We start from the raw sequence: 26,707 nt of genomic DNA on the forward strand, positions 1-26,707 counted from the left end.
GAGATGTATCAAAGCTTACCTTCTCATGATTTTCTATCAGGATTTCAACAACAATATTCTGAAACTTCAGGTCCATGATGGCTGCTACAGTTTCTTCCTGTGGCCTCATTAAGGTTGGTCCAAATACTACTCCTAGATTTGCCACAGTCATTAGATTCCTCTTGGCATGCTTTGAAACACTTTTAGAAAAGAATTGAAGGAAAAAACAGGAAATAGGTTATGAAAAATTTCCAGTACTGTTGGAAACTGCAAGTCTACAAATGAAAACATTACATTTCCTTAATCTATGTTTTAGAAGTTTGTTTTGTGCAAAGTTTCTTCAAAAAAAATCTTACTAAACTCTGGAAAACAGAAAAGCCATTCTTCCACCAGCAATTTAAAAACAAAAGCAGTCTCTTACTGAACTTAAACGTATAAAATGCACTTAGCCCTGGACCAGGGCAAGTGTGAAACCAACTTAAATTTGCTAACAGATCTCCACTATTCACTTTGCCAGAATTTGTGAAAAGAAAGTATAATGTTCCCTTTCTCACTTCAATCAGACCCTCAACTGCTGGCAGGACTGCTAAAGTAAATACTTATATGGCTTCATTAATGGATTAGATTTCTGCCTTTCCCGCCAAAATATACACAGCAAGAGTCAAACGTCTTGTCTGCTTTTGCACGTTTGGTTCTTGGTGTTGTATATGACAGCATTGAGATAGGCTTCAGCTCCAGCCATACTTAGCTAAGGCCCTTTGTAGTTAAAAAGGTAAGAACAAGAGTTCTGCTGAGGTAGGAAAGCAGGTCATAGTACTTACTTTGCTAAATGTTTCACCAAAATTTCCAGCATCTCTTTGTTCTTTTCTGGGAGTTTATGGACCAAGAAGTGAACAGCATTAACTCGTGATTCAGGACTCCCACTTTCTATGGGACATAGAAGTAAATAACTATCCCAAAAAACAAAAGTAAAATAAAATCCACAGAAATACAAAGCTTCTCCCACTCCTGCATGGAAACATACTGCACACACTTTGCTTCACCACTTATGCATCACCAAACATAGCAATATTGAACATATGCGCTCTGTTTTCACAAGTAATCTTGTTCTGGAATTATTGACTTATTTGCTTATTTTGTGAACTCATTTTTCAAGCCACCTGCAAAAGGATGTTTTTGTTCATCTATTTTTAAAAACTGACAGATGTAGTTATTGTTTTGCTGCATCGGACTCATCTGCTTATGAATACACTGCGAGGTGAGAAGCGATGATGTTACTGGGTGCCACAGAGTGGAACTGTACTACTTTACATCATTAACTGATTGTCCTCATCATTAGAATTCAGTTTTGTTGGTACTGTGCAGCTAATGATACTGCATTTATACAACCTTGCATTGGCAACCTCGTAAGAAAACACATACAGAAGATTCATATGCTCGGAGAGAAAATCTAATGACCACTGAAGACACAGAAGAATAATCATGAAAAAAATCTACTGAGTGAGATTACTACAATACAGGGCCTTGAATAACAACAGCATCCCTCTCTAGTACTGTACAGAAATAAAGTAAAAATAAGCAAGGAGCTTTTTTTTTTTTCTGTTGCATGTTGAATTGAATAATTTTGGCCCCTACAGGTTTCATTAGTACACAGATAAAAACAAGAATCTGTAAAAGATGAACATAATCCCGCTTCCTATCTCTCAAAGTCATACTGAATTACAAAATTACATCTCAGTAGTGGTTACAATGAGAGCAGTGGAAGTATTTCTCTTGTATATAATAATACTTAGTAAAAGGGACATAAAAGAAAAATTTAGAACCTACTCCGAATGCAAGAAGCTTTGACACCAGGACCATTCATCAGGTCCCATTTTACTCTAAGGCAACTTTGACCCTTAAATGTCTTTTATATAAAATACCACCGTATTTCTTCAGGCATATTGCTGCTTCTTTTTTCTTTGCATATTGCTACAGATTTTAGGGTGGGGTTTTGGTTGTTGTTTTTTTTTTAATTATTTTGCAGTGAACACCCCTGCACAGATTGCAAGAAAAAAGGCTACCAAAATGCAAAACATTTAGCTTGTAGTCAGCTAATCAAAATTCAGTCAGCCAGAAAAACATAAGCCTTCTTTAAAGCAAGACTATTTTACATATATGTGAAATCACAAACTCTAATTAAAGACTGGCTAAGTAACTTAATCACAAGATAAGGTCAAGCCTTATATAGTTTCAATCTACACTGATATGTATAAAGAAAAGAAGGAAAACTGGAAGGACACCCTTTTAATTTTGGCTTCCCCCCACCCCCAACAGTTTCAGAGAAAAGGATATTCCGTACTATTCCTGGTGTTGTTTTTTTATAGCTCACATAGGAAACAACACTGACTACCTATTTTTAAGTATACTGTAACTCAGATCTGCAATGTTACTTACATTTCCCTCCCCACTACATAGACTCAATGCCTCTACAAAATTGTTTACTACTTTTGAACTCTGTACTATTTAAGACATTTAACTTCAACTGAACTCCTGTATTGAAAGAGACTATAAAACAGAGAAAGGAAAATAAATTGAGAAACTGCTGGCAAAACTTGATAGGTCAAGAGATTATTTTAACACTTTCCAATATAAATGGGCAGACTCACCACCTAGGTAAGTCGGTTGAATTTTGTTTAAGCACTTGGCCTCTAAGATGTGCTTTGGCAATGAATTTCATGGACTGATTCTCATTTTGAATTAAGGGCCACAAGTGAACACAACATTCTGTAGACCTGGAAAGTTATTACAGCAATCTGAAGAAGATAAAGCAATTTTCCCAAAGTTTATTTTAATTTTCCTTTCCACAGTTTGTCAGAAGTGCTACAGACTGGAAAGAAAATCAGCTAAATGTCTGTTTGCTAATTTGCCGTAAATTTTCTTACACAGTTTCCCTCCATCCACTTCCAAAAAATTTCCATGTACATTAGAGACCATACAGCTGAACTACAAATGCTGTTGCTTCTTCTCCAAGTCTGTATCTCAAGTGCCATAGTGTAATCTGGCCTGCTCTTTCCTTTCATCTAATAACATATGAATAAGCCAGCCTGGATACAGAGCTAACAAAGCACTGAAGACAAGGGCCAGGCAGCAGTGCTTTAAGGATTCAAATGAGACTAATTAGCATATTTTCTTTTACTAAACTTCATATTATTTATAAATAGAAGAAAATAAAGTCACAATCTATCTTATCATTATATAATATATATATCTTATCATTATATAAATCAGATAAGAATGAATGTTTACAATGTTCATCCAAAAGTTTTTCCATCAAAGTAAAAATTGTGCTATGCTAAGGCTGTCACAAACTTGTCAACAGATAGGTTATATGTGACACATACTAAAATTGAACACTGGTTAAAACCTACATATTTTTAAAACATTTATTATTCCTATATTTTTACTGGGTTGAAAAATACTTCTGAAACTGCATTTGCTGTGCATTCCTAAGGCCACAACAGTACTATAACAAAAAATTTCTATTTGAACCACAGTCATATACTTACTGGCAGGAACAATGAATTCTCCATGCAACTCGTATGTCATCAGTGGCTCTGGAAGGCTTCTGTAAAACAAGGATGACTTAATAAATTTAGCTTTATTCTTTTCTATCTGTATTTACTCTAAGCAAGAAACCTTATTAACATTCAGTAGTATAATATTTGCACCAGAGGCAACCATTGTTTGGCAACCCCTAAGTTCAGTGATTTCCAGTGCAAATGGAAAACTTTGTATTATCGGGAAAATAAGACTAAACACAGCCATTCGCCTTCCACAAGCTGAAGTGATGCCTCCAGTCTATCATAAGGCAGCTTTCCAAATTACAACACTGAGACTGTTTCTCAGATTAAGATTGTACACATATACTATGTAATTAGTTCTTTATCAGTGCTTTTAAAATACAAAGAATCACATGTCAGTGCCTTACTGGACAGAAATAAAGGTCCTAAAACAGTTAAGTTTGCTGAACAGGAGCCATCCATAAATGAAAACTCTAAAGCATTTCAAATGGAAGACCTGAAATTGAAAACCTTAGTCATCAATGAAAAATGTACTGAATAATGGAAATCGGAGTTAAAACATCAGAGTTAAAACCTCCACTTATTACGTTGACTTTAGTGATGGTTATGAAATATTGGCGTAAACACTCAGATGGGGAATACTGTAGGCAGGAAATACTTCATCATGTGCCCTTTTTTTTCTTTCCTACTTTTTTATTTTTTAATCTTTCCTACACTTTCTCATACAAGAGATACACAAAAGTTCTCTGTTCTATGTTCTTAGGCAATTCAGTAAAATACCTTGGTCAGGAATTGGCTGAGCCATTTGAACACAGAACACATCCACAATTCCTACTTTTAACACTCAAAATATTATTACTATTGCACATAGAACATCAGAGCAAGGGCCAGAAGGAAAAGAGCAAAACATTAAAATTTTCATGACCTTTTCACTTTCCATTCTACCACACAAAAAGGCAAAAAACTCTTGACAATCTTAGCTGACTTTCAGTAATGACTCTCAACAAGTTTACTAACAATTCACGTTTCTAAACAATCAGTGAAGTTTTTATTTATCTAACAGGAAAACGTTTGGGGGCTTGTCTCATAGGAACATGAGTATTAGTGCTGCTAAACTATTTTGATTCCCCCAAGACAAACATGGTATTTGCACAAAATGAACCTCTATTGCAAAATGTAGAAGTTAGTAACAGATCTTAACATACTGCATAGGAGAATTAGAATAGAAAATTCATAGTCTAAAAATAAATAAATAAATGAGGGACAGGCTTACCGCAGATATTGCTTCATAGCACTAGTAATGGTCTTCACTTCCCAATCTACAGAGTTTTCCAGATCAACTTCGTTGCAGGTTTTTGCATCTAGAAAATAATCAGAAAGAGAAACATGAAAAAGGGGCATTCTGAATTGGTATGCCCAACATGAACAGCAACACATTGAATTCAATCATTACGTATTTGCTCACATGAACATAAGCGGTATGTCCTCCTTACCATTAGTTAAAACTAAGAAAACTTAATAGCCAAACCTCTTTATAAATTCTATTTCCATATTTTGTTTCAAAAAGTATTTACTGGTTTTTTCTTTATTGAAGGATTAAAAATCACTTTCATGTAAAAAGATCTCTATAGCAATTGGTATTTTCACACCTTTAATTAAACAGAAAGATGTACAAAACCAGTTTAGAAAAACGACCCACTCAGCATAACTTATCTTTTCCTCTTTTCTTTCATTATTTAAAATGCAAGTACACTGAGAATTTTTTTTTAATTCCTTCCAGTTTTGCACGTAAACTGTTATTTTGGACTGCTGATTAAAATAGCCAAAGTGCAGTATGACCCTCCTTAACTGTGTAAAAACCTTTAGGAGATGCTTCAAAAGTAGAAAAAGGACTCTTCTCTATCAGTAAGTTTCCTCTATAAGATGGACTGAATGTTTTCCTTACTTAATCCATTTTAGCCAAAGGGAAAAACTGCTTGCTTGAGCTTTTGTCAGGTTCATAGAACTCTTCCCATCTTCTACCAGGTTAGTTGGTCGGGTCTTATAACAAGACAGATCAAATGGAACTGTCACATGTCTGAATGACCCATCATATGAAAGATTTGACAGAACATAGAAAAAAATACCACAGCACACTGGAATGTTTTGCAATCAATAAACCCTTTTGGCCTCAAAACAGGAAGCAACAGCTAGCTGACACAAGATCACCACATTCAAGAGCTTGAGCTTCTGTTATTATTACTGTAGTCACTGATAGAAACATGTAGCAGTAAACTACAGCAGTAGCTGACACAGATTACGTGTTGGCCAGTTCATACAATTCAGAATTCATTTGTTACTTTGCTTATCAGACAAACGACAGACATTTAAAAAATCAAATTAGGATCCCTGATTAAAGGTGCAGTCCTTTTACTGGGACTAAATAATTCTGTTCTAAAAGTTGTGCCAAGCAATTATTTCTGTAACTGAATATTCTCCCTCATTATATCAATTATTTAAATCTCATTTTAAAATACAAGTCAGATAACATTTTCTACCAAATTGTTACTAGCCAACCATCACCCAAAATACTCCAGATTGTCTCAGGAAAAAGTCTATTTTAAAAAATTTTTTAGCATGCTAGCCGTTTCTATGCTCAAAGTCTCTTCTTTGAGAAGAAAATCTTTCTAATTAATTAATACCTGACATCACATCAAAATCTAGTGAGATCTATGAGGATTTGGTTACTAAACCACTAATATCCAGTTTGTAAATAACTGCTTCATAATCATCAACCTCCTTTACAATCATGGCATGCACTCAGTTATGTGAAATTTGTTGATGAATTTCAGAAGGAAAATAACAAGTGCCTGAAATTGAAAGCAAGCTTCTTAAAATAAAAAAGTTGATAATATTGCTGAAATATTTCACTATCTCTTGGGGTGGGATGAACCCAACAAAATTTAGCCAATTTTTCCTTCTACTTCAAACATCCCAGGCCATGATATGAACTGGAACTTCAACTGGGATTTCAAAAATTATTCTACTCGTTTTCATGCTACTTGTTCACATAGCAGCCACTGTGCACTGAATGGCAACCTTATACATATAAAAATAACAGTGCACATTTATGAAACAGCTTTTGACAGATCAGCTTTAAATCTTATGCAAATATTTCTGACAATAAGGGAGCTACAGTTTATAAAAACAGTCCAGTTCACTAAACTAGGTTAGGAGGAGACTCTCTCTGCTTTCATACGCAATATGCCTACTGTAGGAGTCTGTGCATACTGTCATTTACTGTATATCAAATGATAAGGAGTTCAGTGTAATTTTTTTGAAAGCTGCTGGTTTCAAAAAGGCCGAAGTACCTGAAAGTTTTCTTCTACAACATATAATGTCTGGTATTTTTCATACCAGGCAGTGTCTGAAATCAAAACTGAACTCATCAGTAGAAACTCCAAGTCCTTAGCCGTCACTTCAACATGAGCAAGGGTCCATATGAAAGCTGACTTATGTAGTAGTTTGTATGGAATCTGTATAGGCAGCTTGTATGAAATGAGCCACATTAGATCTATAACATAGATCATAGATGAAACAGGAATTGGTCCCTGATGCATTTCAAAAACTGAGCCTCCTGACAGCTCACAATGCACTCTGAATTGCTTATAACAGATTCCCGTAACATTGGAAATCCTAACTCTGTATCACTGTTTGTGATGAGATTTCTGATTAATTTCATATTTTCCCTTGAAATGTAATGAGTGTTTTCCTTACCAAATGCCTCACTTGAATTTAGCCAAGATTACTGCTGCAAAATAGGTCACTATAGCACAATGCTAGTTACAAGTAACTTCAAGGACTAAGGTAATTTGAAAATTTATGTGTTGGGTGTTTGGTTGGGGTTTTTTAAAGAGAATTGTGTATTTAATTGCCGAGCTTCATTTTACAGAAGACTTAGTTCACTAGATTTTTACATTAAAGATGGAAATCTGTGCATTCATAGTATTAGAAAAGTATATATTGGTCTTCTTACACTCTCTTGACTCTCAATGTACTTTCCCAAATTTTATAGAAAATACTCTGAGAAAGAGACAAAACTACAAGTTACTATGTCCCTGGTTACCATTTGGAAGACTTTTTTTGAACTTTGGGCCTTTCAGACTGTGAGCTTCATGGTCAATGATAGGTAGCTTAAAATACTTTGAAACCTTATCAAACATTTTAAAATACAGAAAGTTAATATGAGGTTTTTATGATTCTGAAAAGAACTTTCATATAAAAAGGTATCTAAGAGTATACCCAGAGACAAAGGATTAAAGATTAATCAGTCATTTTATATTCTCTGTACCACTGTATATCAAAAAGAAACCCTCTTTATTCTTCTCTGAGGACAGACAGATAAAGAGCACAGATAGGATAGCTTTCAACAAATCATCAGAAAAAGAGCACCTGCTTGCACCCTAACTTTTTTCTGTTCAATATTTTGCCTCGTCTTGATACCACTGTATTCTTCCTACTTTAAATGAATATATGAATCTTGGGAATGACAAAAAATGTTTCTAATTTTAAAAAATAACTAAAAGCAGATGCTGAAATTCCCAGTAAACTCTTCCAGCTGCTACTGAACCACTGGCAACCCGAGTCTATTTAATTTGGATACCACTAATGGCAAAGAGGAAAATTTGCCTGCCAGACGTGCATGCCCAAGCTAAGCCAGTAAGTACAAAACTGAGTATCTTGTGATATCCAATGTGTTTAATTGAGAGTCTCTTAGTGATAACACAGCATTCTTCCTATGGTCAATGGCTAAAAACGGTTATTGTTTATTGAGGCTAACTCCAGCACAGATAAACAACCATAAGAATCTATTACAGATCAGTAATTTTTATTAATCCCAGTTCATATTTCTAAAAAGAGTCTTTTGCAACAATACTTCAAAGATAGAGGCAGGTTTATGTGCACTAATGGAAAACTTCAGGGTGCTGTTAATAATGATTAAAGTAAGATATCATAAATTAATATTTAGCAAGGTCATTATGACAGATTGATATGACATGAAGGTCCTCAAGCCTGATGTCTTATCATTTGTGAAGAGACAGCCTGTTTGAAAAAAATAAAGGAAGGAAAAGAAAAAGTCTTACAGGTGGCACTGAACTGACAGCAGCATATAATATAAAAGCGCTTTGTCATTCACATAATGTCTGGGGTAATGAAATGAATTCACTTTCTGGCTTCCTCCAGTTTGCAGTGCCAAAGAACACTGTGTTATCAGCACAGATGGAGCATGCATGGTTCTGGAGAAGAGCCTGGTGCAAACTGCAAACAAGCTTCTTTGCATACCAATGAATCCCTGAGAATCAGACCTTTGCTGTCAAGTGACAGGTTTGGAAGCTCTATAAAAATGAACTAATCCCAGTGGTCTTGTCTGACTGCATGTACTGTCAGTGCTCAGGACAAGAAACTGGGAAACACGGCACATCTTGCAGTAATGGCTACTACTTTGGTGAGAGATACCAGGCAGACAAGGGATTTCATCCAGGTGCCAACACTGCTCCCCTTCCCCCTGTCCTCCCCAGGGACAGCAGAATGGCAAGAGAACTGAAGCCACCGGGATTAAAGATGCATCAAAATTTCCAGAAAGAAAAGGGCAAAAATGTTTCTGAGAATAATTTTATGAATCAAAAAATCTTAAAAGCTACGTATGGCTAACTAGGTATAAAGGAGCCTAATATGTTACCCGCATATAAGAGCTAAACTACTAAGTTTATAAAAACAAATCTCTTCTCCATTGGACTCCCACCTTGGCACATATAATACCTATCTCATATTCCTCCTCTTAAACCAAAGAGGTTTGCCAGTAGGCTTAAACTAAATATCTTATTTTGTACAGTGATTAACTAAAGACACGCATGGGCGTGTATACCTGTACATCTTAGACAAGGGAGAAGAAAGGTGGAAACTTCAAACAATGAAGCAATAAGCTTCAAAATTTCTTGAATTTAACTTTTTGAATTTTCTGATTGAACCCTTCAAATTGGGCTGCTTTAATCCCACTTATATCAGCCTTGCACAAAGCCCATGGTTTGCTCCTACATGTCCCACAGCAGTTCTCTTAGTTTATTCCTACCAACTAATCTTGGTCTTGCTAAACCAGGCACATTTACAATGATATGGGGATTATTTGTGTGGACTAAAGCAAACTAGATTTGGCCCATATAGCTAACAACTACAGGCAGATGGTTTAAAAACTAAATATTGACAGTAAAACAACATGAAATAAAATATTGAAAAAATATGTGTAAAATAGAGGCATACCCATCAACAAACTCAGAAGTCTCTGGACCTTTGAACTCACCCCCACAACTCTGTACAGTCCTTGGTCATTTATACCTATTATGCAAGAAAGGAGAGAAAAAAAAAAAAAAAAAAAAAAAGAAGGCAGATCAGCCATAGTCAAATTTAGCATCAAAACTTTTCCCAGGCAACAAATTCTCCTCAAAGACAGACAGACAGACTACAGAGTATTAACACAGTCATGAAAACAACATTATAAAAAAAGTATTGCAATAATCTTTTTGTTCTTCTGTGTTTTTAAGGTAAGTTCATGTTGTTTTGACAAAGGTTTCATGTACCACAATTCCACTTCAGAAACTAGGAGCAGAAGCAAACAGGGACAAAAACAGGGACAAACCTTCACTTGGGGTGGGGGGGGGGGTGGGGGGTGTGGGCAGAGACACAAAAAGGGAAAAAAACAAAACAAAAATCACTGGCTGTTTTCATATTTTTTTTAAATCACATTTTGGATACACCAGCATCCACAGTCTAATAGCAAAAGAACTGAACCAACAAATGTTAAATTAAGATTTCTTTAATAAATGTAATTCCGCCTTTTTCCAAGTATGTGGCTGACAAAGAGTTTGGATAAAATAAAGAAAAACTTGAGCCCATTCCCAGTCCTCAAAAGCCAACACTTTTTCAAGTTTGTAAATGCTTTTCATTTAAGATACGAGGCCTCATTCCAACCCACTGTGGTCCACATGTGAGTTACATCCAGAGGCACCACCACAGGCTACTGAAATTGGTACTTCTGGTTTCGCTTGGGATGAATAGAGCAGCCACAACCAGCATTATATTTTCAGTCCCCTAATCTCATTTCATGTGGACACTGGACCACTTCCCTGTCATTCCTCCATGCCCTTCCATCCCCTCATACACATTCATTCCCTACCGCTCTTCTTCCCCTTCTTTTGCTTTCCTTTACCACACCCAGTTTTACCTCCCAGGAAATAAAGCTATCAAAAAAAATTGAAGGAAAACAGGAGGGAGAGAAGGGGCAGGGAAGGAAAAGGACAAAATAAGGTATTTCTTTGTCTGCTGCATTGTTTCAGAGCCCACATAGAGGGAGGTAAGGTATGACAGTCCTGAAGCTGACACAGATGTTTGAGAGGCCACATAATAAGCAGTCATCTACAAAACTCACCATACTCTACCTCTATATTCATATTGGCCTGAAAGAATAGAAATAGAAATGCCACAAAATACCTGTGTTTCTACTCCAAGGAAATCTTTTCAAATAACAGATTATGTGGTATTCTTATTCAAAATATCCTTCAACAAAGGAAGACTTGTGGAGAATTCCCAGTTTCAATACCAAACTGTTCCAACGCAGAGAAGGAAAATTAAAACCAGTCATATGAGAAAAAGTTTCTTCTCAAATAAATATTAGATGAAGTATGTAAAAATCATTAGCCTTTTAATGAATTACTGTCAGACACAACCGTAATATGCAGCAATAATTCTCAATACAGTAGAACTTTGCGTTTTCTACCTCGTCCTCCCGTCTAGCCTTGCTACATCTTTTCCTTCTTCACTCACCCCTCTTCCTCCTCACAGTCTGCAGCCTCCTCAGCCATTCCAGATCTTTGAGAGCCTGCTGAACTCCCTGTTAGCACTGCTCCATCCTCTGTCCCAGACAGGAGCTGACAGGCTACAGCAGCAGCTGCTACTTCTCTTGGTTGCTCCACCTGGGCAAAACTGGCCCTTTTCTTTCCCCAGGATGCAGGCACCACTGTAATGATGCCAAGTCTTAAGCTAGATGTCATCTTCAGAGCTGGCTCAAATGAACAGAATAAGCCAGATCTCCATCATTTCATCTGTGATCATCAAAAAACACAACTCTAGAATGTGCTCACAGTTTAGCTGCACGCAAAACAAAGAACTACAAAAAACAGCTATGTGGCCACAACATTATTCTTCTCAAAATATGATGTTATCAACCCAGCCAAGTAAGTTCTCCAGTGATCTCCAGATCAACAGTGTGATAGCATGCCATACGCTAATTAAAAACTACCAATGCTAAAACCAAAACAAAACACCAACAACCACCACAAACATACTCCTTGATTTACTCCAAACAAGGATGCACTAGGAATCTGTCCTGACAGCAGCAAATATTTTTTACTTCAATTTTATCAAAGGTGTCTAGGAAAATTCTGGTACAAAAGTAACACCAAGCTTTTTAATGCTCTGCCAAAATGTATCACACTTTTTTTTGTGCAATGTCCTCTACTACTTTTAGTACCACAGAACAAGCCTTCTGCATCGTATGCAAGAAGCTAAAAAGCTGAAGAAATACTGTCACAGCCAAATACAGCTCAGTTTTTGCTTATCTCGGAAGTTGTTTCATGACTTCCTGTGCTTCTAATAGTAAAGCTGGGGGAACCAAACTGTGCTGACCCCAAACATACGTTCACGGGCTTAAAAATAATTAAGGTCAAACCACAGAAACTACTGCTCAATATTAAAACAGACATGATATGCAAAAGTCTCTGAAATGATGGCAGCATTGAAACTAAGACAATCCTCCAGCAATAATCATGAGTCTCTGATAGCAATTATCAGATAATTGATCAGTTTCAAATTCATCAACCTGAAAAAAGCACAGCTAATTGCTAGCAGACATCAAGAAATGCAAAGAGGAATTAATATTTCAACACAGTTTTAAACACCTTTAAATGATGTTCTATTTAAAATATACAAACCTGGTTTGAAACCATACTATTTCTGTTTTAATCTGCACATTTCAGCATCCAAGACTGATAATGCCTGGCATTTACAGAACACAATTGACAAGATGACTCATTGCAAGGAATAGCTTACCATTGACTAAAATGTTGAAGGGTTCAGATGCTGCGTCTGCCGGCTCAACCAGTCACTATTGGCAACTTTGAGCGGTAAAGCCCCACAGCATAATTTCCTTCATATTTACATTATCTCAAGATGTCTGGCTGTCTGATACCAGAATTCGGCACAGGCATGCAATTTGTGAAATATGCTTAGAAAAGTAAGGTATTGTAAGTAAAATAATTATTTATACTCAATATTGTAAGCAGGTATGTAGGCAAGTTTACTTTGTATATAAAAAGTTGTATTTGCAACTATATTACTAGTCTGTGTCAGCCACATATACAATGCCAGACAAAGTCTACAGTACAGGAACAGCCATACAAGTGACGCTCTAAATTCAAGGTAATGCCTTATTTTTTTTTGTTATGTGAAAAGGTTTTCTACTTCCTGCTCACCATCTTCTTTCTGTCTCACGAGCAGACAGACTGGGCAGACAGCTCAATGCTGCCATCTCTCTCTGCAGTTCAGATTAGCAGCTCCGGTAGTTCTAAAATCGAGACAAACACTGCTCTGGCAAACACCTACCACATCCTCACAGAAGGTACAACCAAATACTTGCACACAAATACATACACAGAGTCTTTACTACCAGAGAAAACAGCTCTTTGATGTTTCTGTAAACTTCCACTCGTTTGCATTAGTTTCAGTACAGAACTATAAATACAATACTCCAAACAGAATCCCAAAATGCTCTCTCAGAGACAAAACATGAGTGCACATCCAACCAGCATTGTACTCGGTACGTGAGAGACAGGCTGCATATCTTGATGCCTCAGCATCTCCTACCAGGTAAAACACAGCCAGCGTCTTAGAAGGCAATGCTGAATCAAAAGCTTATATGCATTTTAACCAAAACAATGCTTTTGATTCTTCTATTCATTCAGAGCAAATAATTTCCTTCTTGGCTTTATAAAAGGGAACATAACTGAGAAAGAATTATCCAGCCATTGATAAGTTTATGTTCAATATGTTCAATATCTCTGTTATGCTTTTCTCTGAATACCAGACTTTTTCTGCTATGACATGACAAGACTATTCTCAGTTTCCACCCACACTAGACTGTCCTCTCTTTCCACCCACGCCAACCTCACACCCATTATGATTAAAAGAGATAAAAACATGGCACACAAGCATAGTCTCTGAAGAGGCATCTGTCCTGTTTTCTTCTGCTGAACATAACTTGCCTTTGATGTGTTACCATCAAAGTAAAATAATCAAGTAAAAATTGTCTTTAAGAACAAGTACAGGTATAAAAGCTGCAGCCCAAAAGATGTATTTTCTTCATCATACAACTATTTGGCCAAACCCTTCTAAGGCAAACAACTAAACGTACTCCTGGCCCTCTATTTGTTTCTCTGCAGACATCATAAGAAGGTCCTGCAGGTTCTACAGAAGGCAGAAACCAACCCTTTTAGGATATTTCAGTCTCATGGATGAGGTCAGGATTTTGTTTGTTAGGCACTTTTTTTAAAAAAAAAAAAAAATTCAGTCAATGTTAAGTTCAGAACCAGTAAACAGAAAATCATCAACTGCTTGATTTGGCCACTGCATTTCAGGTTCATTGAAACGGAGCTAGGTATATTGCCGAGTTCTTGGAATGTAGTACCTCACCTAAACCCATTCTTGAAACCCTGGGAAAAGAAATATTTATCAAACACTGATTTTTTTTTTTTTCTTAAGTACTCCCCAAAACAAAATCAATGTATAGAAGTCATTTTCTTTGGTAGTAATTACCAGAAAGCAGGTCTTTTGACTACAATCTATTGACTGCAGGTCTTACAAAGACTGTGTACAAGGGATAGTAAAGCTGCAAGGTCTCCAAAGACAGGAAATCCTGCAGTTATCTTAGGTAACTAATTCTCTTCCAAGTATGATTCAGAGCAGATCCCACTATGGGGACACATGTTTCTAACCAATACAAGCTTATCATCTGTCATGAGCAACAATATCAGGTGGGGTTAAAAATATATTTCACACCTTCTTACACGCCCCTAAATCAAGGCATAAAGGACAGAGTGGACTTGAACCACCACTCAGTTCAATCTATCCACTCACAGCCACGAGAAGAAACCACATATCCAATCCATTTTTGCAGCCAGCCACTTCGTGAATAAAGTGTTTACATTTTTCCACACATTTATGTTCTTGCTTCACTTTCCTTGCAGGGTACCAAAGAAAGAAGAAAAGAAAAAAAGACTACTAAAGAAAACTATTTGAACACACCTATAGAGAATAAACCAAAATACAAGTTGCTCCACACTGCTTAGAGTAAGCATGACTCAACAGGTATTGTAAGGTAGCCAGTCACTGTGCTGTAGACCAAAAGCAGCTTTTCATTGCATGACCACATGCTACCCTTTTTATAAAATCTGCCTCATCCAGTGCAAAGAGAACATCCAGTCTATACTGAAGCAGGGTTTTGCAGTGAAGGCAACTTATCTGTAGTATTCCAACTTCATCTGCAGTGCACCCCAGCTGAAATATTCAGACCGTAAACGCCAGTAACTAAAATTTTGAAGTGATGAGACAAGCAAACCTTATCTGAAAATTATTCAAAACAATAAAATGAACCAAAATAATACCAGATAGAATATGGTCTAATCTGGAATAACATCTTTAATGCATCAGACAGGACTGATACAGAAAAGCCCAAGAGAAAAAGGATTTCAGATACTTCTTGCTCTTAAAACACTAAATTCTAAGTATCACAAAGGTTGCTCAGTCTTACTAATAATATTGTATAGTAAGTGCATGCACAGAAGACACTGCTTTTAAGTAAGACCCTGCATTGACAGGAAGTGTGAAAAACCCATTCTTCTGTTCAGCTATTTAAGATGGATTGTGATACAAAGATAGGTATAAATATTCTGCCCTGTGCAATGCTAAATCTCTAGGAAAAAAGATACAATTCCTGAAAAATTGTAAATCTCCCCTTTGGGAATGGGAAGGAAAATGAACAATTTAGAAGAAAACCAAAACTCACACAAAGAAATTTCAACATCCCTTTCAACAAACTAAGAAATACACCATAACCAATTAATTACCTGTTTCATCTCTTTACCTCTTCAAAAGCCGATATTATACAGTGCCCAAGTTACACAGGGTCTGTAACACACCACCTCTCCACAATCATAATCCCAATCGCCTCTTGAATACTGTCTGCATACTGATCTTTCTCTTCGGTTTCCAGTTTTGAAGGTACAACAATCAGTATATGCAACAGTAAGCCTGACAGCATCTTTGCCTCTGGTGCAACTAATTCTAACAGAAGTACTTCTGTACTTTTCGTTATTCACTTGCCTGACAAGCCCCTGTTCTTCTGCCTTAAGTGACTGAAGAGAAAACCTCCATTCAAAGTCCATAAATGGAATACTAAAATTAATTAGTCTGTTCCAACAGCAAAGCAAAGGTACAGAAATTGCCTACAAGATGCAGGATTTTTTTCTCAGGTGTTATGCACAAGTATTGGTTTCCTTTGTCAAGAGATGTGCTATTACCCTCTTCTGAGCACTTCTTGAAAAACACATTTCTTGAGGGAAAGCCATACATAAAAGGCTGGGATTGGACAGCAGGAAGCTCCTGCCCTGGTCAGTGTAATCAGCGTAATATCTACCATGTTAAGTCTTTCCTAGAGATCTACAGGAGACTAGATCACAGGGTCCTTCTACAAAGACCAGACAAGATGCTCCACCCCCTCCACACAGGTCAGGTTGATCATTACCTCGTGTTTCAACAGCACTGATGCACTTTTTGATGACAGTGAACCCTATCTTATCCAATTGTGCACCTATAAGGAAACAAAAAGTTTGAAAAGTTTTAAAGTACCATTACAATTCTGTATTTCACTGAAAAATAAGGCTGGACTTAATCACGCAGCAAGTACTTCTCAGGCAAAACTAAATATTCTGGAATGGGAATAATACATCACTTTTTCTAGAGAAATTCCCCTTTTCTCCTTAACAACCCTGCCTAGCCCAAGTAAATGCTCTGGTGGTAGTGGCTTCACTGAATCTGTTCACAGCAGCAGCCTTTGAAGAACGGGATGTCTGATTAGGTACATATGTTGGCAGATGCAAAATGGAATTTAACAGTACTTACTGCAACATCAACAACATCTGAGAGAGTTAACCAAATGGGACAAGGAAGTACTTATGAAGAAAGAACATAATCATCAACAGCAGAGCTTTTACTGAGTCCTACCCTTAGCCAAAGAAATTCCCACACTAAAGATACAGGACACATGTATATCATTTCAAAGCAGTTAACGATCTGACTACATAAAAGCAGATGCATTAACAGGATAACAGCTGAGACCCAGCATCCCTTTGTTGTTCCTATCTTATTCTTTTTCTTCACATCAAAACTTCATTTAAAAGCTTATATTGCAAAGTTGCCCTTCCCCCAAACATCTGGCCTTCTTGTTCCTGGGGACCTGGTCTTGCACCACAAAAATTAAAATCTGTGGAAAAACACCTATTAATAAACACCAGGATCCAGCTTTAAACAACAATTTAATTTATTAAAAAAAAAAAAAAAGGTGGCAGCAAGCATAAATTGCCTGACAATGCAGGAAGGATAACTGTTTTCACTCATATACTTTGCTAACAGAAGAAAGCTAAAGTCATTTAAAGAAAGCCATCACTTCTACTTCTGTATTATGGTTTACATCTTAAATACATGCATTCAGTGTTTCTTGCTGACCTTTATGTTCAGCTGTGCTTGCTTTTAAAACCATACTTATGCATTCTAACAGATGTCTGCACACAATCTAGATTAAGAAATTGTGATACATTTACATACAAATTAAACCTTTTTTGAGTCAATTTCAAGAATGAAGTAAATTTGCAAAAACAATCAGACTGTTTCTCCAGCTTATGTCTAGTCTTATAATTCTTATGTATGTACTAAACTGTGCTACAATGAAAACCCATTAATTACACAGCCTGCAAAGTATATTCAGAAGTCAAGATTAAAAATAAAATATTTAATTACGTTGGATCTGCGGAAAAAAATGTACTTTTGCCTTTCTCAATTGTAAAATGTTAACAAAAACCAGCTTTAATAGTAATTCAAATACTTACTTCCTTCTTGTTTTGCATTTGCTTTATTCAAATTGATGAACAGCTAACAAAAGAAGAGTAAAAAGACATGAATTATTTCAAATAATTTTATGAAACCAGAAACAAGACACCCCTAATCTTAATGCCCAGTAGGCACAAATGCGGCTGTTTACAGCTAGAACATTATCACCTCTAACTACAACAGCTCTAACAGTAGGACCAGAGGTCTGTGCCCTCTCAGAAAGTAGATAATTGCACTTTTTAAGGAGTGAAATTTTTAAAAACTTCTCAACAGATACAATTCCCTCAAGAGCAGAACAATGTTAGTTACAGCCATAGAAATTAACCATGATTTGCATGCTCCATGTTTCTATGCAGGTTAAATTTCCATAGTTCAAGTTCACTCAAATCATTGTGAAATGCTCTGATGAATCCTGGGAGTTATGTCCCAGCTCAGCATTCCCAAAAGTTGTAAGCTTACTAGGGAGTCCAGCTCAGACGAGTGGTGGTCATAAACACTTCTGCAGATGAAACGAGATTTTTAGAATGATGTCAATAAAACCTACTACTAAAATCCCCAGTAGCCAGCTACTGGGGACAGACACATGATTGTGCCACTGACTAGAAAATCCCATTATTTTTGGCGGACAAGACCAATATAATATTTATGATTGTAAGAATGACCTGCAGTGTGTTTCAATTCTGCAGTTTAGACCCATTTCCTGATGTGAACAAAAAATTAAGCGAATTCAAGTACAACTTCATTCCCATTGACAAGGTTGTTTGGGGGTTTTTTAATCTAGTTTTAAAACCCAAATACAATAATACAATGTAACTAACTCGGGCAAGTCTTGCCACTGTAATGCAGTGTGTCAGCATAAGGCTAAGTGGACATACTTATTCTAGACATTTTCTAAAATATCAATATCATCATTGTGACGGGAAACCACTTATAAAAATCAATGCTGTCACTACAGTGAAAATTATCTTGTATCAGCATTAGCAGTGATCTACACTGAGCTTTACCAAGTTATTCATCTCTCCTGAGTTTTATTTCACTTTTATTCTTTCTTCATTGAATCTACCATTTTGCAAACTATATAATCCCAGTTTATTAAAATATAAATAGGATCAGGAAGCAGGGGGTGAGAGAATTTTTCAATAACACTATAAACGAATATAAAAAAAAATTATCTTACAGCTTCTTTTCCATCCAAGGCTTCCATCCACAGCTTCCTGTCTTCCTCAGAAAATGCCTGCATGGTCACAGGAGCTCCAGGCCTGCAAATGTACCAGCCGCACAGAGTAACTGCATTTGCCAACAACTAAAAAAATCTTGTCAAAATCTAATTCCAACTACAAGCAAAAGCCCATTGTCTTAAAAGTCAGGTTTGGGGTTTTTTTGTTTAATTACTGAACACTGCTCATCTTTAAAATAAAAGGTACAGAACTAATACAAACAGTAGGAAATAAGGAGGATAGGGAGGAAAAAGGAAAGTAAATGTAATCTTCAGTTTATTTAAAATAGCTCAGTGTTGATAGCTTGTTGATTCCAACACTTGCTGGGAGTAACTGAGTTTTCTGAATTCTAAATAAACTTGCTTTTGCATTTCTGTGTCGTTACATAAAAAATGGCTTTTGTCAACTTATTTGATGTGTAGTCTTCAGCTTTAGAGCAGCAACAATGATTATAGTTTTCCAGTAACCGTCTTATAAAAAATAATAGTCTTAATGCAGTACCTCATTACAAAACTCCACTATTATAACTTTCCTAAAAAACAAAGATGGACAATTATGGTACATGAGGATTAGCGAACGGATATTAAGATAAATCTACTTTTCTGGTTTTGTAATAGCAAACCAAAAAGAATAATTGTGCGGTGTAACATAGTGTAGAAAGCAGGAGAGTTAGAAGCAGGACAGATTATTTGGGTAATTATTTTTCTGTCAATTAAAAAAAAAAGTCATTATATTCAGTGTGCCAATACTTTTGGCAAATTTGTAAATCTCATCATACAGAGATGGATAGAAATAGAGAACTCATTTGTAACATTCTCTCTCGTATTAAATCTATCTTCAGGTAGCAAAACCGTTCTAGGGGGAAATGTTATCTAAAAAACAGCGGCACAAAGAAAACCAGTACAAATCCCACTTTTACTTAAAATCGTAATAGTCTATATATCATGTGCGTATTTTTACATCTAGAGATGTTTCTATTTCACCTTGGCATAAGTTTTAGCAAATCATACAATTTAATTGCAGCATAAAACGCCATAGGTACAAATACCTCCTGCTCAAAATCTCTTTTCAGACAACATGTGAGGACAAGGCATGCACTCACACTCTAGCAAACCAATCTAAACTCAGGAGACTCAACTATAACTTTGGAAAATGGCAGCAATCAAGCATGTCATTCTCTTTTCATTAGTTAAAGCAAGGAGACTACTAAGCCATACAAATGGAATTTCTTACTATTCTCAGTGATAGACATTGAGCTCTTAGAGTGGGGGATGAAAGCCTTGCCTTAATTTCTGAAGTTAATAACCTTTATGACTAAACCAAGCTAAGATTGTTATTAGCAATAACAGTAACCAAAACAGCTTCTCAAGCCATACCAGCTTTTTTCAGCGCAAACTGGTCTGCTAGTAGAGCAGAGCTGCAAGCATCTTAAACATGCAAACTTAATCACTCTGTAGAAAAAAATACCCTAAGTAATTAGCTAAATTAACTAAAAACCCCCACATGCTGATTTGTTGGCTTTTTTTTTTTTCTACCTTGCTTTACTAGTTAAAAAAAAATTCAAATAGATTACTTTTATGCAGGGCAGACTTTGCTTCTTTTCAGTAAAATTACAACTGTCAAGGTATCAAAGAGTATCACCTAGAGGCAATACATCAAACTCAGTATATGTTGCATGAAACATTTATTTGTCTCCAAATTAAAGTCAAAAGAGACAAAGCCTTCCCTCTTCCTTGTTCTGTATTGGTTAAATTAAAATCTAAGTAGTAGTTCAGAAGGATAATGTTCTTTATCAATAGAACGTCTTTCTCCTGCCTCAAGAGACCTCTGCTGTCTCCTTAAGACTTAAATTTCTCTACATTTACCACTAGTCACCTTCAACTAAACATGATGGAGTACTAGAAAATGAAAAAACATAATTTCCAGAGATTTAGCCAGGATCCTAGCACCCTCAATGCTTGTAAGTTTCGGAATTTAAAGAAAAAAGAATAATCTTGGCTTTCTTTTAAAAAGAGGAATCTGTAAATATTCAGCTAGCTTGAAACTATGCTCAAGTCACACACAAGGCTGAACGTTTGCTACTGGAAAGTCCTTCCTAAAATTTTATAATCTTGCCTCCTTCCACAGCACAGGAACAAAGAAAACCCCATGGCCAGTCATCAATCTGTCTGTTATTTTTTAACTTGGACAAGCCAAGGGGATAAGTGTGCCCTGAACTGATACCAAGGAAACAAGCTAATGGCCTGCAGCACAGAACTAATCTCCATGGGAACATCTCAGTACTACACACATATATTATTAAAAGAAAAATGTCTGATATCAAGGTCACGGTGGACCAGTTGTGTCTATTGTATCTGGACAGAAAGATGGATGAGATTTTTTTCCCACTTCTACCAGAAAAAAGAATGAAAAAATGTTTTGCAGGATGAAGGAAACACTGCTCTCCATCCATCTCTGTTCAAACTCCAGACACCCTGGCACAGCAGAGATGACACACAGAGGGGGGCAGACTGACATTTCTCACAGTACTTTTTTAGCAACTTTATCAGACTCTGAAATCTGTTATTCATACTGACCAACACTGACCCAAGAGGAGCTGATGTCAAGACCTTAAATCTTTACTCCCTTTCCTACTGTTGGGGCACAGTGTTAGAATAGTTAAGCCACACCCTCCTCAATTCAAAAATGCAAGTTGAAACCATGCTGTACACTTGTGACAAATGCCACCTGAGGTGTAAATGAGTGTCTTGTTATCTGCCATGCCAGCTGGAAGTTTTCAGACGCGGTGGTAGTTTTGCAATCATTTAACCCATTGCTTGTTACAGAAATGGGCATGCCTCAGGCAGGCCAGTCTCACTGGCCACAGAAGCTAGCCACAGCCTCTGACCTAACGCTGTGCACATGCACATGACACTTATCACAGACATATCTGCAGACCACTAGCAATCATAGGACAGAGGGGTCTGACAACATTGGCCATATAAGAATTTGATTAGAAAAAATGAAAAACATAAAACTTGAAGACCTACTACAGGACATATTCAATGTAATTAATTTGTATAAGTAACAAGCAAATGTATTTGTTAAAAACAGCTTAAAATGGGTGGATGCAAAAACTCAGCAACAGTTCACTAACTCGTATCTAGCATTTAATGCTAGATATAATCCTGTTCTGCACAGATACAAAACAATGTGGCATTACCACAGCCGTATTTATTTGCAGTACCCTATTAAGTTGGACTCTCTCACCTTCATAAATGAATTAAGACTACAACACTGACGAAAAGCAGTATTTATCATATGGTAAGACCCTTATAGCAAAGTAAATGAGCAGTTCTTCTCTTTTGAAACAAAGTAACAAAATGGTGCTGTTTCAAAAAGGCAGTGGCAACAATGTTCAAGATGCACTGGATGACAACACCAGTCCTAAAGAGCCTCAAAATTCCACTGGTGCTATTTTCAATCTAAGAACCCAGCATAAACCCTCAACCACATGTCATTTTGAGAAGAAGGCTTGTGATACGATATTGTCTATATAACATGATTGTGTGAATTTTTACTGTGGTTGTAGTCTTTCACTATAGCTCTGTGTACTTCAATTTAAGCCACATTTCTTCACAACTATAACAGCAATTCATAATACTTTCTCTAACTTTTTCTATGCTTTCTTTTTATATGAGCTCAGACAATGTCTACATTTCAGTTTAGATCCTCCCTGCTTCTGCTACACATAACTGAAGTAAAATCCTGTGAGCCATGGCAGGGCTTGCCTGCTCCTCCAGTGACTATTACCCATTGGCAGTCTGAATGGGTATTGAAAAAATAAGAAAACACAACAGTAGTATTACAGTAACATTAACTACTACTTAGAAAGAGTCCTTTCTAGTGTGTTTCACGAGCTTACCTGTCTGAAGCTTCCAAGTCAAAACAGAATCGCCTGTCTATAGTATCTATATTTCTTTTGGTACAATACATAAGGACGAAGAGTTCCCCATCACCCTGTGAAAAGAAAGATTTTATACGCTTGACCCAGTAATTGAAAACTTCAGTAAGCCAGCTATACAAATCAAGTAAGTTAAATTTACATTAAAATAATGGCGAAAGCTATACTGAAAACTGACACTTGCAAAAGAATTTTCTCATGGCTGCCGTTCAGGTCTGTGCAATAGCACATAAATTCCATGGTCATTTATGGGACATAAATGCAAAAAATATTGAGTCCCTTTTAGCTAGTACTTTACAGCATTGACACAGTACCACAGTAATTTGAACTAACAAAAAACATTTTGCTATAAAGATTTTGCATGTTATAAGCACATAATGAGCAAAAAAAGCCTTCTCCCATTTTATATCAACCACAGCAATTTCCATAGTAAAGGCTATTGCTACAGTAACTAGAACAATGTAAGTGTTCTTTACTATCTGCAATCCGTCTTACAGAACCAGGCCTTTCTTCAAGACCAATCAACACAAGAATCATATTTTACCCTTAATATTTCAGAAATCAAATAAACTCATCTGTGAATGCTGCATGAGTTGTACAGGATTTAATCAGGATTAACTGGACGTTTTAATTATTTCTTGTCTTATTCAACATCTCTAGACACAGGAGGTTGTCACTGAAGGAGTAATTGCATTGTGGGTTTCAAAATGAGAGATCTTTTAATACAGAAAAATGGTTTTATAAGTGTTTTAGAATGCCAAATGTTTACACACATACTATATTAACAAAATGACTAGTTACAATTAAGAGTAAATCAGATAAAAAATTCATAGAAGTACTAAAATGATTAAGGAAGCCAAACACCACCAATTTTCAGTATGGCAGGTTTTCCAGAGCTTTTGAAAGATTCTTCCAAATTCAATGTTTTGTAAATATATACAGCCCTCAAAATGATGAAATCCATGTCCCCTCTGCTCAAACTAATGGGATATAATACCCTGATAAAATTCAAATTTTGTTAAAGATTCACAGTTTTGGAAGACAGGGCAGGGTGCTGCATTTACAGGAATGTTGACTCGAGCATTATTTTCCAGCTTCAGATATCCTTTTTCCTTACAACAAAACATATCTAATCCATATTAATGCACTCATTTAACACATCATCTGTGAAGATGCTGAGTACCCTCAATTCCCAACTATTTCAATAGGAATTAGAGCCATTTAAAGATCAACAGAGTCTTGGGTCTTTAATATTTCAGATGCTATAAGAGATCTGAAATTACATTCAGTTGTCAGTACAAATTATATTTCTATTAAAATCCTCTTTTCTAGTCCCACATCTAGTACTTATATCTCTGAAAGAAAAACCTGACTGGAGCATGCAAGAAAGAAATTTCTATGTCTATTATAATTTCCAGATTAATAATTAAAAAGAAGTTAGATACTTCATGGATAAACCAGATTCTAACTGATGAAACACTGCATGTTATTTGTACCATGTTCTCTGGTCTTCCAAAAGGAAGCAACTGAAGTCTACAGAATCCTTATCTGTTAATCTGTCTGTTAACTCCAGGTTAATGTCCTTAAATGCCAGACTGAATCGTATGAAGAAAGAAGAAAAAAAAAAAGGGGGGCAAGGAGGTAGAGAGGGAAAGTACTTGACACATCTTCTGATCTTGATACAGGGCAAGTATAAAAGTAGAATATAAAAATATACTTACAACTTTCCCTCCTGATCTGTGTTCAAATGGGATCATGGTGAACTTTTTTGTCTCTTTCCTATACGTGCAATAGTGCTTCACCCAACTAGAACCAAAGGGAGCAGGTCCTACATAACACAAAACCATTGAATAGTACGTACTTTTTCCAGTGTGTGTATTTACTTCTCCTGCTTTCCAAAATGATACTGAAGATTCCTACTTAATTCCTAGTAATGCAGTATTTAAAACAAAGGTGTGAATTAAGAACATAATACAAAGTAATACAAATGTTAACCAGTACTAACTATTCTAAAAACTGACATATGTAGTATTTCACATTTATGCCTCGCAACCAAAAATGGATTTGTCTCACTACTACAGAAAAATATTTTTTCCCTAAAAAATACATATCCCTTGGAAACATTATCTAGGCAGAACACAGAAACCTAGTTTTACACTTGGTAACTGGAAGCTAAGCAACTGCAGATCAATGTACCTGTGTTGTAAGCTCTACATTATCTACTGATTAAGGTCTGATCACATTTTCTGACACCAAAAATCACTCCTAACTATTCATCAGTGCACACCCTACATAGAACACACTTCCTTAAGAGCCCAGCCTACTGCATACACTATTATTCAGATTTGCACGATAATATTAACTGTTAAAGCTTGGATTCTGACCCACTGTATCTCCTCACTTGTACTAATTTACTTTTTTTAGAAAAAGTTTTGCAAAGGACTCTTCTCTTTTGAAGGACTCTGCCCCAGATTATCAGGGAAGCTCTTCACAAGTAGCTCCAGCTAACAGAGGATTTCACTGCTCCTAACCTGGAAGGTCTCACTGCCTTGCTCCTCTGCAACTCATCTTCAGGCACACCCACCTCTTCTGAATCCTTTCAGCTGATTTTAAAGCTCATGACCACCAAGACGAGTGAACTGATCTCACAAAATAACTTTTTTATTATTTTTTACTGCTAGTTCTCTTAAAATTTATTCCTGAACACTGTAATACCGATGTTTCCATAAAGAACGTTACAGTGTCCACAATTCGTGACAAATTTTACAGAAGTCTTTACTTCAACAGTAATCAATGAAATATCACAAAAGTAAAATCTCTCATCAGAATAAGCAAATAAAATTTCCATAAGGGCACACATCGACAAAATATGATTTATGCAAAATTATTTAAAAAAAAACATACAAAAATAAATTACTTTGAGGTCATTCCTTGAGCAGTAAATGTTCTGCATCTTACTTGGTTTTTTTACTAGAGTGAGAAAGATTTATAATTGTTCAAAATATTGACAGGATATGATTTGTGTGACATGCACCTCCACAGCAAGATTTTCAACACTAGCTACCTAGCATATAGCCTGCTTTATTTGACCCTATGATCACAATCAGGTAATGAAAGCATATCACTGAACCAAGGAAATGACAGTCAATTTCATCATACCAAACTAGCCCAGTTTTCAGAGGCTACTTTGATAACTCATGTTGCTCTGACGACAATGTCTGACAGTTCTAGAGGAAGTCATTAGTAAGGTATTAAACACAATATGAAATACATCCTTTGATCAAACAAAATTTCCTCCAATTCATAAAGTCATGGAATGGCTTGGGCTGGAAGGGACCTTAAAGAACATCTAGTTCCTACACACCTGCAGGCAGGGACACCTTCCACCTGCCCAGGCTGCTCAAAGCCCCATCCAGCCTGGCCTTGAGCCCTGCCAGGGATGGGGCACCCACAGCTGCTCTGGGCAACCCATGCCAGTGCCTCATCACCCTCACAGTAAAGAATTTCTATCTAATCTAAATCTACCCTCTTTCAGTTACAAGCCATTACCCCTTGGCCTATTGCAACAGACCCTACTAACAAGTCTGTTCCCATCTTTCTTATAAGTCCCCTATAGGTACTGGCAGGCTGCTGTATGGTCTCCCTGGAGCCTTTGCTTCCCCAGGCTGAACAACCCCTTCATAGGAGAGGTGCTCCAGACTTTGTGGCCCTCCTCTGGACTCATTCCAACAGGTCCATGTCCTTCGTATGTTGGG

General features: G+C 36.5%; 1 protein-coding gene across 1 annotated transcript in view; it reads right to left on the bottom strand.

Annotated features, from left to right (window-relative positions):
- Nucleotides 1–26,707, bottom strand: part of ARHGAP10 (Rho GTPase activating protein 10) — a 154,850-nt gene that overhangs the window by 55,067 nt on the left and 73,076 nt on the right. Inside the window, exons 9-18 of the mRNA XM_056361295.1 lie at nt 24,674–24,780; nt 22,914–23,008; nt 18,970–19,051; nt 17,792–17,834; nt 16,432–16,497; nt 9,840–9,914; nt 4,816–4,903; nt 3,528–3,586; nt 801–906; nt 20–179 (exon numbers count right to left, since the gene is read on the bottom strand). Coding sequence (XP_056217270.1) covers nt 20–179; nt 801–906; nt 3,528–3,586; nt 4,816–4,903; nt 9,840–9,914; nt 16,432–16,497; nt 17,792–17,834; nt 18,970–19,051; nt 22,914–23,008; nt 24,674–24,780 — 881 coding nt within the window. The remainder of the gene's footprint in view (nt 1–19; nt 180–800; nt 907–3,527; nt 3,587–4,815; nt 4,904–9,839; nt 9,915–16,431; nt 16,498–17,791; nt 17,835–18,969; nt 19,052–22,913; nt 23,009–24,673; nt 24,781–26,707) is intronic.

This window comes from Falco biarmicus, chromosome 1, assembly GCF_023638135.1.
Source record: "Falco biarmicus isolate bFalBia1 chromosome 1, bFalBia1.pri, whole genome shotgun sequence".
Lineage (NCBI taxonomy): Eukaryota > Metazoa > Chordata > Aves > Falconiformes > Falconidae > Falco > Falco biarmicus.